This window comes from Phialemonium atrogriseum (genome assembly GCF_030411735.1).
Source record: "Phialemonium atrogriseum strain 8032-3 unplaced genomic scaffold QBC33scaffold_8, whole genome shotgun sequence".
Taxonomy (NCBI): domain Eukaryota; kingdom Fungi; phylum Ascomycota; class Sordariomycetes; order Cephalothecales; family Cephalothecaceae; genus Phialemonium; species Phialemonium atrogriseum.
This window is the reverse complement of record NW_026848145.1, coordinates 607,843-626,094: the sequence shown is the minus strand read 5'-3', so window position 1 is coordinate 626,094 and position 18,252 is coordinate 607,843. Positions and strand designations below refer to the sequence as shown.

Below are 18,252 nucleotides of genomic sequence, written 5' to 3'. Positions count from 1 at the left end.
AGGACAAATGCCCTTCCTTCCCTTCAAAATCTTGCCCATGGTACATCAGTTATTGTCACCGTACCACTGGAACTCGCCACCAAGCGCCATTCTGGCCAAGACGGCCAGGTACGCGGGCGTGTCATGCGGCTTGTTCAGTGTCCCCTCTGCAGCAACCTCCGACGCAGGGACGGCCTCGAGCGCGAGCTCGGCGCGGCGCCCGCCACCCTGCCCAGCCTCGACGGTCGTGTAGATGAGGCGCCAGCCGTCGTATTCGGCGGCAAGGGAGCGGCGCAGCTCGAGGCCGGCGAAGAGGTAGTCGACGAGGAGCGGCTGCTGCACCGCCGAGCCGGGGCCCGAGCCGAAGATTGGGACGGCGACGCAGCGCAGGCGGGCGGGGGTGACGAGGCGGCCTGCCGAGGGGCGCAGGTCGGCGGCCTCGAGGAAGGCGAGGAGCGGGTCGGCGTGGCGGGGGTCGGCGGCGATGGCGGGGCCCAGGAGCTCGTGGAAGAGGGAGCGGGCGAGGCGGACGTCGACGGGGCCCGAGGGGACGAGGATGTCGTGGGTTGTGGCGCGGGTGATGGCGCGCAGGGAGGAGATGCCGCTCACCTCTGTGTCGGAGGCTTCGAGGCGGAGCTCGAGGGGTGGGGCGGAGGAGACGAGGGCGGGGTCCTGCTCCGGGTCGGGGAGGAAGCGCATGAGGATGGTGGAGGAGGGGTGGGATTGCGGTTGTTGGATGGCCTTGGGGAAGGCGAGGCTGGAGAGCGGGGGGATGACCGGGGAGATTATCGCCGCTTGGGAGAGGTCGAGCTTCCCTGGGTGCTTGGGAGGGTATCGATGGAGGATGTGTCCAAAGACTGCACGGGTTGATCTCTGCAAGGGCCCTGGCCAGCCTGTCGAAGCGAGACTAGACTCATCGCGTGGTTGAGAAGCCTCTAGCTCCGTGGAAGAATCAAACGCGGCAAGGATGTTATCCAGTTTCTCGTTTCCTGTAGGCTTGGCACCTCGTGGTGTTGCCATGACCCATCGTGCCCACTGGCTGGTTCGGTCCTTCCATGACCACTTCTTCTTGCTGTAGTAGTCGACGAGGAACCTTCCTCCTTTCGCATCGTCCTCGGGGACCACAGTTATATTGCCGGCGGCATGGTAGTCATGTCGGGAGGCGGAGAGCAGGAGTCGGAATACTACATCACCAAGGTTCTCAAGGACATCGCCCGCCTCGGTGGGGGGGATCCAATGGACAAGAATCTAACGGTAGGAGCACGGTCAGTAACCATGGCAACTTGAGCAAGACGCCCTCATTCAGGCATACATACCTTCTGGTTTGGCTCGTCGAGCTGAACTACAGTATTGGTAATTCTGCCAACTTCTTCCAGCGACGAGGGGGACAGGCATCCAGGCGATAGGAGCTTGACCTCGATGGATCGAGTCTCCAGCTTGCCGAGGACGTTGTTGATCTCCCCGAGGATTACTTCAGCTGTTGGCTTCGAGGCCACAATCCTGACAACCTTCTCGGGCCGGATGACTTCGATTTGTTTGCCCGGCGCTAAGAGAGAATGGGATATGTCTTCAAGCCGTTGTCCGTTTCCAACTATGATGAGACCCGGTGTCAGCTTGGGCAAGGCTAATAATCAAGACAAACATGATTGCAGGGGATACGAACTTAGTAGGAGAGCAAACTCGAGATCTCGCAACCTGACATCAAGGTACCCTTGCCCGTTCTCGACTTCTTGTGTTGAGACTGCCCAACATTCGCGCATCAATCGGACGGCCAACTGATCCTTGGGCGACATGGATGCGTGCAAATACCCATCAAGTACTGGGTCAGACACCTTGCCCATGACCGCCGCATCTGGCACCCATGGCCACTGTTCCAACACCCATGGAGCACCACTGGAACTGTGGGGAGCTTTCGGGGACTCGGTCTCGGGTTGATGGCGAACCATGTAGGCTGCTAGCTGCGCCTTTGTAAACCCCTGAACAAGAACATCTCTCAGAGAGTCGAAGTCTCGTTGCGGAATTGGTCTCGATTGGCTTGGCCGTAGCTCATGAATATTCAGAAGCACCTCATCTGAAGTAGAGACACCGGCCTGTTGCTTGAGGACATCGGACAGGTTGACCGGTTCTGAGTCATTTTCCGCTTCTGTCTGCGGTATGTTGTATTTATTCTTCGATGAGCCAATGTCTTTCATGACAATCGCATGTGCTGGTCTTCCCAGGATGTCTATCGAGAGAGCTTCCGCCTTTGGTCGAACCCGCTGACCCCTGGAGCGATAGACCTCCGGTTGAGGACGGGGACGGTGGAAAGACTGCCGCTTGCCCTTCCCCTTCTGTTTGTGATTGACTCGCCGAAACGCTTCGCCATCGTCTGTGAGATTCTTCAGATCTTGTTCAAACTTGGCGGGTGAGATCGCATCGCTGTAGGATCGCCTGAGCGCATTGTGACAAACCGACAAAGAAAACCGGCTGCCTACAGGAACAGCGTTGGTCAATCGGCAGCTCAAGCACACAAACCCAACCGGCGCCCGTCTTGAGAGCATGTGGACTAAATGATGGCCCACGTGCAGCCCAGAAATATCTATAATTCTCTTTCCGACCTCTCTATTGTAGCACCAGGAGCTATCGATAATGGACCTGGACGACTCGATGGTGCTAGGCCCAGGCATTTTTAGGTGGGTAATCGTATTTCCGCACCGAGACGCGGTCCGGGCCTGCGCAAGTCGCGTTAAGAGCATGGCCCACCCAAGGACAAAGGCGACTTACACGAGAGAAAGACCTGTACTTTCCTGATCTTATTAAAATACCGACAGCACTAATTTATCCCTCTCCAGCCAACTGGCGCAAGCTATTTACACAAGGCGAAAAAATATGCCGCCGCCTCAGCGAAGGCGGGGTGTGGTAGGTTTACCCCTCCATCTTGCCCATCGGGTCGAGGCTGACTCTCCCAAGCCCGCAGAAGACGATGAGGAAATGGAGAACCCACAGCGTGGCGCCGGTAGTGGACCAGAGAGCCAGGATGAAGAGGAATCAGACGGAGGCGATCCTATGAACGGCGTCCGAAGGGACACGGCGACCGAAGAGCAGCTCGTCAAGAGGCTGGTGCGCTATGCGCTAGCTTGCGAATACTCCAGGACACCGATTCGGAGAGAGGGCATCAAAGAAAAAGGTGTGTTGTTTCACTCACCTGACCCCAGATCCTAGTTGACCATGTGACTCTCAGTGTTGGGGCCGAATGGTAGGGCCTTCAGGAAAGTGTTTGCCGGGGCCCAGAAGCAGCTAATCGCCGCCTTCGGGATGGAGATGGTAGAATTGCCGGCGAAGGACAGGTCCGTCATGTCGCTTGATCAGAAGAGGAAAGGTCGGTGGTATACCCTCTGAATCTAAGCTGTGCCGGTTGCCTTGCTGACAGAGGAGGTCTTAACAGCTGGCAAATCCCAGACGCAGGGGCAGACCTCGTCGAATGCGTACATACTCGTCTCGACACTTCCAGCGGCGTACCGGGTCCCGGCAATCATCGCGCCATCCAAGGCTCAGTCGCAAGAGGGCGAGGCCTCCTACGTCGGCCTGTACTCGACCATAGTTGCGATCATCACCCTCAGCGGTGGAGAGCTCAGCGATGCCCGAATGCGGAGGCACTTGCAGCGCCTTGTGGTGGACAAGAACATGCCCAGCCTCAACCCGAACGATGGGAATCGCGCGACGGAGAATACGGAACTGGTACTGCAGAGAATGATCAAGCAGGGATACCTCGTCAAGACATCGGAGAGTAAGATGCAGGGCGACGACGACACGATCACATGGCACGTCGGGCCCAGGGGGAAGGTGGAGGTCACGAACGAGGCGATCGCCGGCATAGTCCGGATGGTTTATGGGGGTTCTTCGCCGGAGCTGGAGAAGAAGCTGCAGGGGACTCTGAAGGTTGCCGAGCGAGCAGATGCTGACGAGTCCGAGCCGGTCGAAGACGTCGCGGATCAGAGCCGGAACGATGGACACGCCGAGGCAGGGCCAAGCGCCGTGCGGAGGAGCAGAAGGAGGGCGGCGGCACATGATGACGACGATGAATAGGTAGTCCTGTATTATACTGTCATGGGTATCATGAGAGTCGTCCTGTATTATACTGTCATGGGTATCATGAGAGTCGGCCTTGAATCACAGGTCGACATGCGTAACGAGCATATAATGACACAACACTTGTATCCCTTGGTATTCCTAGCATCCAGCCCTTGAGATGTCCTTTGCAAGTGTGGAACTTCCGCGTATTCCCTCAAATGCCCGAATACAGTGTAGTTGTCGGTAGCTGTGGCTGGCTGCGCAGGGAACATCTCAGTCCCTCCAGGCGCCCACTCAAGCCGTCCCACTCCAGCTCATAACACGCGCCCACGCCCCTCGCGACCGGGCGCCTTCTCAAGGCAGGCGCATGGGCTCTTCGCCCTCCCGCGGCGGCGGCGGACCGCACGGTTGGACCATTTTCTGCATCACAAAGTTCACCCATTGTCAGCTACTCTCGTCGGCAGAGGCATGCATAGTCTATGGAGGGAGGGGGGGTTAAACTCACCCGGATCAGCTGCGCGCGGACTTTGGCGACGGGCTCGTTCTGGGCCAGCGCGAGGTACGCGGCGTGGGGCGGATGCCCGATGATGCTCGAGTACGTGTCGCGGAAGATGTTGGTTTTCCACTCCCAGCTCGTCGTGTCGGGGTGGCCGGTGCCGATGTACTTGGCCTGGAGCCGCTCGAGCTCCTGCTGGGTTCGAAGCTTGTCGGCCTGGAAGAGGGAGCAGGTGGGTCAGCGTATTGTGGCCACTTGAGAGGTGGAGGGGAGACTTACCATGTTTGTAGTTTGGAATTCCCTAGGAAAGTCGCTACTTCATGGGCGGCGGCAAGGTGTCGAGGCAAAAAAGGATGGAGGATGGACCCGCTGTCACCGAGGTGTGCCGGAAAGCCTTTTTCGGTGGCCGCGACCACTAGCGCGGATTTGCCCACCTAGGTGAGGACCATCTTCAAAAGTCCAGGCCGCTTATGAAACCTCGTCTCATACAAGATTGTTAAGAAGCCTTTGCCCTACCACTCATCCTATATCAGTTTAATGATACCCATACAAAGTGAGCCTTTCTTCTGAGTTGTTACACACATTTTGAGAGAAACATCCTACGATCACCATTCTCAACGCGTGTTTTGGGGCAGTTCTTGAGCCTGTTATAGATACAAACTCACATCTGCTGCGGACCTTCCCTTTGATACAGATACAGAAAGGCACTTAGTCATGACGGAGGTCTGGGATCAGTTAGGCTATCTGCAGAGCAGGCGTCAGCTCTGCATGGATGACGCCCAGCAGATCCGCCAGCCATGCACCCAGGACCACGAGAAGCAGACCGTATTCGAATGCGACGAATGTTATGGGAGGCTCATCGGGAGGCTGAGAAGCCGGTATCTAGACTCGTCAGATCCGGAGTGGTTCACCGGGAGGCGCGCGTTCCTGCAGGATCTCGAGGCCCTCTTCTCGGCGGCGGAGCGGCGCGAAATAGATCCGCGGGACATCGAGGCCCGCATCCAGGAGGAGAAGAGGAGTTGGTACCGAGAGAGTGTCAGGAACACCGCTAACCGGCTCATGGTGGACGACACTTCCAGCCGAGATGGCGTCTTGGACAAGCTCCACGATCGAGACCTGGCGTTCGAGGACCTCGTGAGGGACGTCGGAGATGCCGTGGGCAGAGCGGCCGCGTCGTCGTCTTCGGATATCGGAGACCTGGTCCGACGGATCGTTGCCGCCAAGGAGCCGCTGGATCGGTTCGAGATCTACAGGGAGGCCTTCTTCCCCGGAGAGCAGGGCAGCCAGAAGTACCTCGACATGCTGAAAAGTGGCATGGCGATGGAGCTGGTCGCCCTGCGGGTCCTGGAAGACCGCCAGGCGAGCACCGGCGCCCGGCTGCAGAAGGAAAAGCACATCCGGAGGTTGGAGGAGCTGCGGCGCGGCAGGACGGCCCACGAGATGCAGAAGACAAAGAACCGCGAGAGGTTCGCCGACGCTCGGGTCGCCAAGGAGTTCTACGAGTTGCCGCCATGCAATGTCTGTTCGACGGCCCCGGACACGGGCGACTTCCTGTCTTGTTGCCTGTGCCAGGTGTTGGCTGGTCAGGGCGTCAAACAGCAATCTACGGTATACTGCTCGAACAAGTGCTTTGCTCAAGGTCATGTAAGTGGTTAAGGGTGACCCAAATTACGTTTTTTTCTGCCCCTTTACAATGGGATGGTAGGATTGACACAGTCAGGATTCTCACGTCGAGCAAACGCACCTCTGTGTTTCCGGAGACAAGTGCATCATCTTGAATGACGAGGACGTCAACATGGATGCCGTCAGCTCCGACACCTTCCTTTGCAAAGAATGCATCAGCTTGTTATCGAAGCCCTCCGTATTCTGCTCGGCAAGATGTGCAGATCTAAATTTCCAGACTCATCGGGAGCAGATCCACCTCCCAGCACGGCGGGAAAGGCCAGGGGTTGTCTTCGACGATTCCAGTAAATTGGTTTTCGACGACGCGGAAAAGTCCAAGTATCATGCGGGTAATATCGAGGAGCACATTGTTTCCGTTGGAGAAGCATTGCAGGAGTTCGAAAAGAAGACTGGGATAGTCGTGTCAATAATCGACTGAGACATGGATGGTGGGATGGGCGCTATGGGATGGGTGGTATTGCCATGGTGATTTGTGATTTCTGGAGTCTATTTTCCTCATACGACGACGTGAGCGCAGATTTTCGGGTAGTTTTTAGAATCAAGTTGGTATGCCTGAGGTATTATCCGCTACCCCATCCTAATTGCCAATGCCCCGTCAACCAACGCCTTTCTTTATCCTCGCAGCAGGCTTCAACAAGCGGCGTGCTGTCAAAGATAGGCGCCCAAACATCTCATGACTGCAAATCCTAACGGAGTTAGGCTATATATGGTGGCTCCCACGGTAGCCCCTAGACGCTCTCGATGCTCTCTTTAGTCCCATCGCAGACAGATAGCCGCCGCCCCCTCCATGGGCTGGTCCTGTCACCATCTATGTCACCAACTTTCCGACTCGAAGTGATCGAAGCCACACCTCCCTCGTCACGGTATCATGTAGGTGCCCCTCCTTGCCCAATTCCGCGCCCCCCGCAGAGGTATCAGGTTATTTTGGCCGGCCTCCTCGGTTGGGCCGCCAGGGGGTTGAGGTTCGGCCGCAAAACAGTTGTTTGAACTGGCCAAGTGCCTCCAATTTTCCCGTTCGGCATCAGCCTGCTGCTTTGGTGACAGTTTTTCGTGCAGATGGCGACCTTGCAGGGCGATCACGATAGAGTGTGGATCTGATCTGTTAAAGACGAGGCCAAAGTATGATCGGCGGGCGCGTAATTCCTCAAAAATGGCGAAGATGTAACTGGCCGGATGCGCTGGGCAGACTAGCTCGACGCTCTGGCAGGTCGGAGATGGACGGTCACTAGACGACACCTCGTTATTCTGCCCCACGCTGCCGCCGTTCACGGTCCACGAGCCGAGATCTATCAACTGGTCAGTATGTATCGACGGACACGAGGACGGAAAGACAGCATCGTCACCATTAACCCCCCATAGGCGGAAGTGTTCACAGTTGTCGCGATGAAGTTGGAATTCAATGACATGACCGGCACTGGCCCACCCAGTATCTGGCAGCGCGGTGCCAGACATGAGAAGAGCCGAGGGATCTCCCTGAGGGTGGTGCAGGCGGATCTGACCGTTTGCTCTGTTGTAGGCGAGGAGGCGATGGTGAATTTCTGCCAGGATTCCCCTCTTGGCTTGTTGTGTAGCGGATTTGCTGCTTCCAATGTCATCATGAGTCGCCTGGACCAGTTGCACACCGTCGAGATAGTCATCAGCGAGAAGGTCGAACAACTTTGTGAATAACGTGTACACAGCGTGGAATATTACGTCAGGCTCCTTCCACTGTGGCGGTATTTCGAGGTCCGCCATGACTCGGTCCTTGACCAGCCATGTATTGGGTATCTTTACACGCTGCGATTCGTGGTCGAAAGACAACTCGGGATCGAAGCCGGTACCTCGGACGAAGTCAACTCTGTATTCTGTCACGGAATGGCAGAGCTTGAGGCAGGCTTGCGACAGTCGGGACATCTCCATTGCAAAGGGAGAAGCCGTCAGTTCCCAGTCTGGCACGGTGGACTCAGTCCGCTGGCGCTTGAGCAACTCGTGCTCGGCTGTGTTCAGGAGTCCATGCTTGCTCATTATCGACCAGTAACGTCGTGTCAATTCCCTCCCCTCGCACCCCAGACGTTCGATTATATCGTGTAGGTCCGGATTCTTTACAAAGTTAACAGACAGGACTTCGACGCCAGGTAGAGCAGACCCACCTTGGCTTTCTCTTCGGCCGTGTAGTACCATAATTTTTTGGACGCATCTCCAAGCAAATGCCTCCGTAGAAGACGGGCAACGTCGTAGGTGAGGTGGTTCTCGGCACCTGCGATGTCGCCATAATCTAACGCCGTACTATTGAGCATGGCGCTCAGCTCGGCGGCAAGCATTGGGCGAACAGCCAATACGTCGTTCCAGATATCGATGATGGCTCTCGCCTGGTCGCCGGCGGAAAGTACGGGCCCCTCCTTGACGAATTTACACGTCCGTGGCAGATTATAGGCGAATCTCAGTGGCCGTTTCGTGCTCTTGTTCGGGTCTTGGCGAGGCAGAAGGAGGCTGTCATAGTAGAGTAGACCGGAGAAGCGATCATCCAGAATTATCTCCCCAGTCGATGTCATCGATTTGCCCCCGTCACTAAGGTCCCAGAAGAAAAGCCCCACTCTGGCCCATCTCCTGAAGTCACACTCTCGGACCTGAGACCTTGTCGTTGGGTTACCATGTTCGTCCTGGCCCTTGCCAGGCTCCCCGAAGATGAACTGCGTGTCTTGCCCCAGCACAGCATCCGAACACAGCCCGTCTGAGCGTTGGATGTCTTCGGTAGCCTCATTGATGTCTTGTGTCATCTCTGGCGCAATGTTATGCTGCATGGCGAAGAGATTTCCGTGCTTGTTGAAGTTGAATCGCCAATCAAACAGGCGACTTCTCAAGCGGACCTTGTGATTCTGCGGGGACATCATGAAGACAAGAATGGCAGTCTCAAGGCTCTCATCGGGGATCTTAGCCTCAATGGGGCCACGGCTGTTTGGATCTGACCAACCCATGTCGAGCTTGAGTCCTTGGGTGAGGATATCCACGGTACCTTGGCCTTTCGTCCCGCTGTACCTGATATGGCCGAGAAACTTCTTGGGCTCACTACCGAGCTTGAATACTCGATAGCAGATTGACAGGTTGTCGTCGTAGTCTCCTCTCTCCTCTTGACGAAAGACGGCAAAATTCTCCTCAGGCATACCACTGAGATGAATGATATCCTCTCGCCTAGGCCCAGGTTAGGGTTTCTGCATCATGCACATCTCTGGGCGTTTTACGATTACCATCTTTTGACGATCTCCCGGAACGCTTCGTCCGGGCCCCAGCGATGGGTGCTGTTGTTAGGCCTATAACGGAAATTGATAGTGCGCGGCTTATTGGGGTTACTGGGCGCCCGAGACGGCACGGAGGGGTGTTTTTTGGCCGTCTCAACATTGGATGATGGGGGCTTGTGGCGCGCACGTTTGGTGGGCGGTGGGCTCGCCATGTCATCCTGACGGTTTGCGCGAGCTTGCTAAACGATGAGATCTTATCGATTGAAAGCAAACATTGGATGAAGGGCGCGTTGTGGAGGGCGTTTTGGCCAGCATATGAGGCACAAGGTAGATCACACCAACGACGGAGTTCCTTAGGTAATCTCCCACCCTCAAGCAAGCATTCGAGATCTGGGCAAGAATAGAGGGCTAGTCCATCGCTCTCCCGATGTTTGGACACATGCTGTTATGCCGTACATGTGTTCAAGCCCATGTTTCTTTGCGGCTGATAGGCCCGTGGGGAATCAAGGAGGGCATGAATTGAACGTCAAAAGTCGCGTGTAAGTCGTTGTGGGGTGGTTTTTTACTCATGCATAGGTACTCCTGTACCTCCACTAAGGTTGGGTACAGTACATGCATGATTACCTAAGTACGGATTACCTGCTAGCCCATTTCCTAAAATAAAGCGCGGCTAAATCCCCGTGAGCTGCATATCTACCTTGCCCGTTACCTCCGAGCTGACCGATTCCTATTCCGTCATATCTAGTAGCCTCTTTCCCTCCCATCATTCTCTTGACTCTCTGCCACCCACCATTCTTCGATCAAGAGAGCGATTACCATGTCGGTCACAACAGCCCTCAAGGGCAATTCAGCACAGCAGGCCCGGTCATTAGTATGTGCTCTCTCTCCCTGGCTTTGTGCGCTATTGGGTATTCCATTCTCTTTGCCAGCCGTCGCATCGTGGCAAAGATCGGGCTTGCCCAGAAAATAGTTAATGCTTGACCAGACATTCCTAACAATTTATGGGTAACAGTACCGGCAACTACTACGACAGGGAGAGCAGTTCTCCGCGTACAATTTCAGAGAATATGCAAAACGGCGAACAAGAGATGCCTTCCGAGAGAACAAAACCGTCGACGACCCCCGGCGAGTGCAGGAGTTAATACAGAAGGGCTTGAAGGAGTTACAAGTGCTCAAGGTACATTGGGATCAATCTGCCCCATCTTCAAATATCCCCATTGTCAGCTCCGGGTTGAGGGTTTGGAGTGCTAACTGAAGATGCAGCGCCAGACAGTTATCAGTCAGTTTTATCAGCTGGATCGCTTGGTCGTTGAGGGGGGATTATCGGTGCGTGATTTCCTGGCAAACGCAGGGCGATCGATGCTAACCCGCGGACAGGGCAAGGAGACGGGTAACAAGGGGGATATTCTCAGGCAAAAGGATACCGGGTAAGTCGGTCTAAGGCGCGCACTGTTCAGGATACTAATGCAACTGGTAGATTGGACTGAATCTAGCCGATCCCTGGTCATTAACGTGCTATCACGTCCCGACTATACCATGACTATTTCCTGGACAGCGGGAATGAGCGAACTTTGACTCGACTCATACAGTTGTATATTACAAGAGGGTGCGATTGGGATTAATGGCGGGAGGATGTCTATGCATGAGGAGGATGGAACGTCTGGCCAATCTGCCGCAATACCTATGGGTTGGTGCTTGGGGGATTGCAGACACAGAAGATCACCGAATAGGCCTAGGTATCTCCCAATTTTATGAAATGCCCACTTCAATATTCGTATGCAGTGGCAGTCGGGGTGGAGCACCCAATGAAAGTTTCGATCCATGTATATGTACCCAGTTATTGCGTTGGGAATTGTTATTTCCATAACCGGTATATCTGTTTATACGCATATCATTTTCAGGCTAGCCAGCCGCCCAGTGAGCAGGTCGATGCGACGGCACATCCACGCATTGACAGAACCTCAATCGCGACGACGCTGAACTCCACCACAACCATACGCGCGCCGTTTTCTCTTGGCTACACACTTAAGAGCTTGCCCATTTTCTATGCGATAGTATTGCAATATTTGGATCTTCTGCGTTGCTTGACGCAATTGTCCCTTGAGAGTTACATTCGTTTAACCTTGTTTGACACGGGCCCTTGAAAAGCTACCCAGATGGCGCCCGGTGTAAGTTGTCAATCCCCATCTACGTATTAGGGGGCGGCTAACCCAAGGGATGTCAAAGTATCGGACTGCAACCCAAACTCGCCGGGGTAACCGAAGTGGTTTCCCAGAACACGATGACTTCGAAGGTGCGAACACTCTAGACTGCTCGTCCAGTCTCAAACCACTGACTCTTCCGTTTGCTAGGGTTGCCTGTGCGACAATGGCGCCAGGAGTGGGTGAACATCGCCCCCCCTCCTCCACTCGAGGCCACTCAACAGAACGATCGCTGGGCCGTCGAGCTTCCACACCGCATGCCAAAGGACTGGCAGCTGCTTCCTCCGCACAGCCAGGAGCTCCTTCGCGCAGCTCGCTCCGGACGTTTGTATAAGCGGCCTGCTCCAGCAGAAGAGGAAGAAGCCGAGGTTGAGGGCGTCGAAAAGGCAGAGAAGAAAGAGGACCCTGCCACTGTTGGCTTCGCGGTCAAACTCTGGAAGCAGATTCCGCGCAACGTCGAAGGACCTGCTATCTCGCATCTCGCAAAACGGCATAAACATACCGTTACACTGTCCTCCAAAGCTGTCACTACACAGCTTACTGGCCGAACGGTGACAAGGGCAACGGTTCGCCGTATAGATGCTGCTGGTAACCCTTATGACCAGACCGTCACGCTAGTCGATGGACAACAGGTTGAAGGCGAGATCATCTCCACAACGGTTGTTCCGGCGCCCTCAGCTCTTGGTGGCGGTGCCGCGCTCCAACAGCCAACTCCTGTCAGGAGAAGACCTCCTCCTCCCAAGAGAAAGGCCAAAGGTCCAGGTCGTGGTCGCAAGAAGGGCAAACTGCCTCTTCCTCCTAGTACCCGCCCGGCACAGGAAGAGACGGGTCTTGAAAAGGCTGCGGATATAAAGGTAGAGTCTACTGGGCTCGATGTGAGTGATGTCTATTGCTATAGGCTCGTAAGGTTCAGACAGGTGCTGACAGAATCTCAGGGAGTCAAGACCGAAAATAACGACGACACCGTGAACCAGGACAGTGAGATGGCGGATAACTCAGCCATGCAGTCGGATGACGAGGAGGGTGATGAAAGAGAAGGCGACGAAGGCGAAGAAGGAGAGGCTGAAGAAGGCGAAAGAGACGCCGGCGGTGACGACGAGGGGCGCGACGAGACCTCCATGATGGAAACTAGCATCGATCAAGAGCAGCAAGAAGACCGCGACCAGGAGATGGAAGATTCGGATGTGCCCGGCCCGATTCAGCCAACGGTCGCGGAGCCTGGTGAGGAGGCTATTCGGCAGGAAGACCATCTAGACGCCAAGCTCCAGCCAACCTCAGAGACCTCGCTAAACCTTGGTCCACCGATGCATCTTGCGTTGCAGAGGCACGAGGGTAGTCCGCTGAAAAACGTGGTTCTTCAATCACCAACAGACCCCTCGCCAATGATTTCACCGGCCGCGCAGTCCATGGGGGTCCTTGGGTTTCCCAATGCCCATATTTCTCCAGAAGTTGGTGAAGGAGCCAGCCAGTCTGGAGGTGCAGAAAATGAGACATTCCTTGCAGAAACAACGGCGGCAAGCAGCGTTGAGGATCCGCCGATGGACTTAGATGCCAACGGATTCTCCGTCATGGATACAGATTTCGCCCCTCAACCGCTCTCTCCCAACGGAGAGGTCAGCGGAAATTTGTCTGAGACACCCCTTTCAGGCATGTTTGGGGCGGAAGAACTCGGTGTGTCGGCTGAACCCCAAATTGCGGATACTCTGCCTGAGAGTCCTGGTATAGGGCCCGTGATAGGATCCAACTCCGAACAGCAAACTAAATCTCCTACGCCCGCACTCCAGGAAACTCCAGCGACAGAACAGCTAGCAGCTGATGCGCTTCCCGCGACTGAACCAGAAGTGCCTCCCTCTGTGGAACAGCCGGAAATATCAGAACCACAACCTAGTCCGGGTGAGAAAGCCGGTCCTTCACCGCCAGCAACCGCAGGTGAGGACGATGGGCTGGACTTGCTCGGCGGCTTAGAGCGCGAGCTAGATCGTCAAGCAGCAGTTTCCAGCGAGGATGCGACACCCGCTGCAACTGCAACCGCGGCAGCTGATCCGGAAACCGAACCTGGTGAAGAAACTCGAGGCCCGGAAGAAATACCCTCGACCCCTGTCGGTGGTGATTTTGAGGCCACAGCCGTGGAGGATTCGGGCATTGATGAGCAGAGCAACGATAACAATGCCGAGCAGTAACGTTATTGTATTCGTAGGCGTACGGTTCTTTGGGTATTGGGCACAACATGGCCTAGTCTTGGGTCATATGGAAACTTAGGTAGGTAGGTAGTTGGGTACATAGGTAACTTGGATAGGACACATGTATTTTCCCATGTCCTTCGGTCTGCACCACAAATCTCAGTGTATCCAACCCCGCTAGGAAAGCCGGAGATATGTGCCTTCCTGCCCGATGCATACGAGCCGTAAACCCCTATACGTGAAATAACAAAGCCGATAACTCACATTCCTCAGCCTCCATTTCTGAGATTCCCTCGGGGAGGAGTCGCTCGCCCCGTGGAACGGATGGGCTCCAATCGGGACAGTTCGCCCAAAAAAGAGGGAGGCCCATTTCATGGCCCAAAGCCGTGGACAAACGTGGGCAAGCGCGACACAAATCCCATGCAGTCCTTTGGGCAGTGAGGGGGGTGGCAGGTCGGATCTGCCCGCATACCATCGATCGACCGTGTTGGAAAAAGATCAACGGGTAACCCGGCAGTCGACGGGAGAGACCCGATCGGGAGAGAAAGTGATCGGATGACCCAAAGAAAGGGGCCGTTACTCGAGGGTGGGTGGCCAATCAGAGGCTTAGTACCCCTCAGTGAGGTGAACGTGGGTTGAGGTTGTTAATTGGGCGATCAAGTTGCGGCTCAAGGAAGCTGTGGACTGCAATCCGATCCCCAAGCTTCAAGACCGCCAACGTCGATGTCGGTAGCAAAATATTCGAGGATGCAGAGCCCAGCCTGGTTCGACTGAGGCAGGCCGCCGGGGCCAAATGCCCGTGCTCGAACTTGCTCTTTTGTCGTTGAGCGCAATTCGTGACTGCATCCGCGTCTCCACAGTCCACAAAACAACCATCACTTTCAGCGAGCCCCAGGCCTCTGTTTTTGAACTCTGTCAATTAACTCTGCAACCTGTCTATGCCTAGGATGCAACAAAATGCCGATACTTATCGTGGCATGATGGAGAAAGGGCGACCATCTCGTGCGAGGCCGCCCAGAACGCCAGCCTCCCTAGCGCCAATGAATGGATCAACTCGCCGCCAAACCAAACCGATGTAAATGCAAGCATCATCGCCCCATAAAGTCGTCAAATCCCGAACTCCCTCCCATGCGATCGAAACCCTCCACGATTCTCACTGTGACACCTCGACCTCGATCCTCCGTTCCTGCTCGACCTGGCCAAGGGCAGCGCTGAGTTGCTCTCCCTGCTCCCTGGCGGCCATCTCCTCCAGGAACTGTGCGTATCTGCTCTTCTTGTTGTGGATGCCGCACTCGGTCTTGGACTGGCCCTTCCAGCGGCCGGCGCGCTCGTCCTCGCCCTCGGAGACGGGGCTGGTCGAGTGCCAGTCGCCGACGGACTTGTACCCCCTATCCAGCAGGGCGTTGTAGGGGACCTTGTGCTCGCGGACGTACCCCTGGACCTGCTGGAAGGACCAGTTGACCATGGGGTTGATCTTGATGATGCCCCGCTCGTCGTCGACCTCGATGACGGGGATCTCGCCGCGCTGGCCGCCCTGCGAGCGCCGCCGGCCGGTGAGCACCGCCGCCACGTTGAGCTCGGTGTAGGCGCGCTGCTGCGGCTCGACCTTGGCGATCCAGTCGTACAGCTCCTCGGACGTCTCGTACAGCCGCTCGCCGTACAGGTTGTCGAACTCGGCGGCGGTGTCGACGCCGTCGGGCCTGAAGATGTGGAGCTGCACGTTGGGGTACCGGGCCTTGACGTCGTCGATCAGGTCGTACGTCTCCTTGAAGTGGAATAGGGTGTCGAGGAAGATGAGGTCCACCGGCTTCGACGACGGGTTCTCGTCGTCGATCTTGGAGAGCATGTCGAGGGTCACGAGGCCGGTCAGACCGAACGCGGTCGATTGGTAGAGGTTGGGGAAGAGAACCTTGACGAAGCGGAGGATGTCCGCCGGGTGCATGTTCTCCAGTTGCTTGTTGAGGTGGTTGATATGTGCCTTGGTGAGCGCCACCTGCGGCAGGGATGGGGTCGAGGACGAAGCGGAAGCGAATCCTGAGTCGACCGAGTCATTGTCGTCCGACTTGGTGTCAGCCACCGGCCTCAAGCGAGGGGATGAGCTCTGGGAGGACGTCTGAGTCCGGAGTGTTGAATCCATATTGGAATGGGTTACAAGACGCTGAGGGGAAGTTGACCCTGGACGTTTCAAGCAAGCAGTCTTGTCTTGAAGGTGAAAATGGCTCAACCGGTACGATTAGGGGGGCAGCTTGAGAGTAGGGAGGGAGGGGGTTGGACGTCAAATAAAGGGAGGATTTGAGGAGTAAGAGCACGGCGGGAACGGACGAGCGCCTTACAAATGCAGAAGGGCAAGCGGGCAAGCGTATCAACTACTTCGACGAGTTTCGGCAGCGGGCTCAAGGAGAATGCTTAGGCAACGGTTATGATCTATCTACGGAGACGATGGAGCAGAGACTATAACCCAGGCTCTCTATTGGTTCTCTAATTCGCACGGAATCGGGCCAGAAAGGCATAACCTGGTCGGGGAGGAGTTTCAAAGCATTGCGGCGATTGCGCAATTTGCCAATCCGCTCTGGACCTTTGGTGTTGATGAGGAATACTGATCACGACATCCGCGCTAATCTGTCTTGGGTCATCGAAGGCCCCTTCTGATTGGTCAATCGAAAATTTTGCGTGCTTGAAGGTGAGTAACGCCGGGACCACAGATGTAAGTAGATGTGACGGTGTCAGTGGCGACGTCCACAGCGTCTTGGCCTGTATCGAGGACCTGGGAGTGATGGTCGTACAGGAAATCGCAAGATCTATCCAAGATCTGTCGTCATTGTCAGGGTGAAGGGCGTGCGGCTCTCTGAAGAGGCTCCAGGATGATAGAAGATAACCTTGCGAAACAAGTAAAAAATGGCAGACGATAAGACGCGCCTTAGGTAATGTCAGAGATGCTAGTGTGGAGAAGGTACCTGCATGCCTAGAGGAACCTACCCAGCAAGTTAGAACTTATTGAGCGAAGAAGTATCATGGTCCGGCGTTAGACACGTAAAGTGGCTCCGCCGAGATCCCACGAGTGCCGACCCTCTCTCCGTCTCCGTCTCCCTATTCCGAGAACCTTGGAAAACCGTAGGCGCTTCTCTTGAGAAGGCACTCACATCTCGCAAGACATTTATGAAGCTTATCCTTTGGAACACGACTGCTGGTCCATGTTCGTGTTGCTCAGGCTCCAAGTTTTGCGAAAGATCGTAACGCAGGAAACGACTAGACATAACACCAGGCTCTTCTCACTTTTAAGTGGACTCAGCCTTACCGACAACTAGCCGCCGATTACCACCGACAACCGCCGACAGATCCATAAGCTTGATTATAACATGGCAATTCATTATTTGGACCAGGGTTTGTGCCAGCAGCCCCTCTGCCTTCCACGAAGTAATGCAACAACAAAATAGACTGTACAAATGATGAATGTGTTTTGTATGTAATCCATAGAGAGGTTTCTTCGCTGGTGACTGACCCTATCACGTGATCAGACCAGACCCTCCTCCATCCAGGGTTAGGGTTAGGGTTATCCAGCGGCTCACGGCACTCCGTGTAACCCTAACCCTAAGAGCTGTGCGAGTTCACGCGGGCCAAATAAAGTGGGCGTGGCACGGGTTCTATCCTGCAATCGATGTCATGTTGGAAGATGTGATTTCGCGGTCTCAGGGCAGATGAGTAGAATGGCAATGTGCTCAGGGCGACCAGAAAGTATTTGCGTCTCGAAAGTATAAGGCGGCGCACTGCCAGCACGACTGACGATGCAAACGAGGAACTTGGAGGCTGTTCCTACTGCAGCTTGACGCGTCACTACATTTTTGAGGTTGTCTCCGCGGGCAGGGGCATTTAGCTATTCGGGCAGGGGCATTCAGCTTTCGGGCAAGGGCATTCAGCTATTCGGGCAAGGGCGGTTAGGTATTCGGGCAGGGACATTTAACTGTTTAGTCGTAGGGGAGGAGGTTTTGGCCAAATAATTTTAGGAGCAGAGAGGGTCACCAACTTTAACAACATGTCGTCTGCCAATGTGAAAGTTTTTGGCATAGCGCAAGTATGACCAATAGGTACTTTGCCTAGAAGGTCTACCGGTATAACCTCAAGGTTGCAGCATTCTTTGCCCGAAATCGACCTGTTATGTACCTAGGTGGAGATGCGCCCTGATGAAGATTTGGGACTCTTCATCCCATACAGATTGATCCGTCATATCAGTAACATGAAGCAGCTCCTTGACCTGCCAGCGCCCAAGATGTTTGCCTTCTAATTAGGAGATTGAGGTATGCAGTGCCTTTTGTTCTCTTTCCGTTAGTCAGTTCTCAACTAACAATCCGCTAGGCAACGCAAGATTCTCACATGGGTTTGCACAAAGGGTCTACAGTTTGCGCATGGATAACAGATAGAGATACAGAGAATGCTGTTTTCTGATTCCTGAA

At 55.2% G+C, this 18,252-nt stretch overlaps 8 protein-coding genes across 8 annotated transcripts; 4 read left to right on the top strand and 4 right to left on the bottom strand.

Annotated features, from left to right (window-relative positions):
• Positions 1–45: 45 nt before the first annotated feature.
• On the bottom strand, positions 46–2,519 carry QBC33DRAFT_448727 (mitochondrial inner-membrane-bound regulator-domain-containing protein; the record flags this gene model as incomplete). The annotated part of the gene is made up of 3 exons (XM_060424486.1): positions 46–1,227; positions 1,296–1,570; positions 1,643–2,519. 3 exons carry the CDS (start codon positions 2,517–2,519, stop codon positions 46–48), a joined length of 2,334 nt encoding a protein of 777 aa, XP_060285090.1.
• QBC33DRAFT_363944 (MAGE family-domain-containing protein) lies at positions 2,498–4,276 on the top strand. The gene is made up of 5 exons (XM_060423943.1): positions 2,498–2,651; positions 2,811–2,877; positions 2,929–3,145; positions 3,200–3,337; positions 3,404–4,276. The coding sequence occupies exons 1-5, from the start codon at positions 2,608–2,610 to the stop codon at positions 4,042–4,044; spliced, it is 1,107 nt and encodes a 368-aa protein (XP_060285089.1). The 5' UTR covers positions 2,498–2,607; the 3' UTR covers positions 4,045–4,276.
• On the bottom strand, positions 4,048–4,958 carry QBC33DRAFT_534004 (splicing factor 3B subunit 5/RDS3 complex subunit 10). Its single transcript, XM_060427507.1, has 3 exons — positions 4,805–4,958; positions 4,535–4,741; positions 4,048–4,449 (listed from the first exon to the last, which is right to left on the bottom strand). Exons 1-3 carry the CDS (start codon positions 4,805–4,807, stop codon positions 4,384–4,386), a joined length of 276 nt encoding a protein of 91 aa, XP_060285088.1. The 5' UTR covers positions 4,808–4,958; the 3' UTR covers positions 4,048–4,383.
• Positions 4,959–4,964: 6 nt separating this feature from the next.
• Positions 4,965–6,815, top strand: QBC33DRAFT_534000 (uncharacterized protein). The gene is made up of 2 exons (XM_060427506.1): positions 4,965–6,169; positions 6,246–6,815. Exons 1-2 carry the CDS (start codon positions 5,240–5,242, stop codon positions 6,624–6,626), a joined length of 1,311 nt encoding a protein of 436 aa, XP_060285087.1. The 5' UTR covers positions 4,965–5,239; the 3' UTR covers positions 6,627–6,815.
• On the bottom strand, positions 6,659–9,967 carry QBC33DRAFT_533997 (uncharacterized protein). The gene is made up of 3 exons (XM_060427505.1): positions 9,433–9,967; positions 8,338–9,376; positions 6,659–8,287 (listed from the first exon to the last, which is right to left on the bottom strand). The coding sequence occupies exons 1-3, from the start codon at positions 9,633–9,635 to the stop codon at positions 7,067–7,069; spliced, it is 2,463 nt and encodes an 820-aa protein (XP_060285086.1). The 5' UTR covers positions 9,636–9,967; the 3' UTR covers positions 6,659–7,066.
• A 273-nt stretch (positions 9,968–10,240) lies between these two features.
• Positions 10,241–10,910, top strand: QBC33DRAFT_557630 (complex 1 protein; the record flags this gene model as incomplete). The annotated part of the gene is made up of 5 exons (XM_060429818.1): positions 10,241–10,294; positions 10,436–10,600; positions 10,687–10,749; positions 10,801–10,850; positions 10,901–10,910. The coding sequence occupies 5 exons, from the start codon at positions 10,241–10,243 to the stop codon at positions 10,908–10,910; spliced, it is 342 nt and encodes a 113-aa protein (XP_060285085.1).
• Positions 10,911–11,337: 427 nt separating this feature from the next.
• On the top strand, positions 11,338–13,920 carry QBC33DRAFT_363636 (uncharacterized protein). The gene is made up of 3 exons (XM_060423941.1): positions 11,338–11,716; positions 11,775–12,499; positions 12,560–13,920. Exons 1-3 carry the CDS (start codon positions 11,641–11,643, stop codon positions 13,802–13,804), a joined length of 2,046 nt encoding a protein of 681 aa, XP_060285084.1. The 5' UTR covers positions 11,338–11,640; the 3' UTR covers positions 13,805–13,920.
• A 698-nt stretch (positions 13,921–14,618) lies between these two features.
• On the bottom strand, positions 14,619–16,365 carry QBC33DRAFT_363718 (uncharacterized protein). Its single transcript, XM_060423942.1, has one exon. It carries the CDS (start codon positions 15,939–15,941, stop codon positions 14,958–14,960), a length of 984 nt encoding a protein of 327 aa, XP_060285083.1. The 5' UTR covers positions 15,942–16,365; the 3' UTR covers positions 14,619–14,957.
• Positions 16,366–18,252: the final 1,887 nt, after the last annotated feature.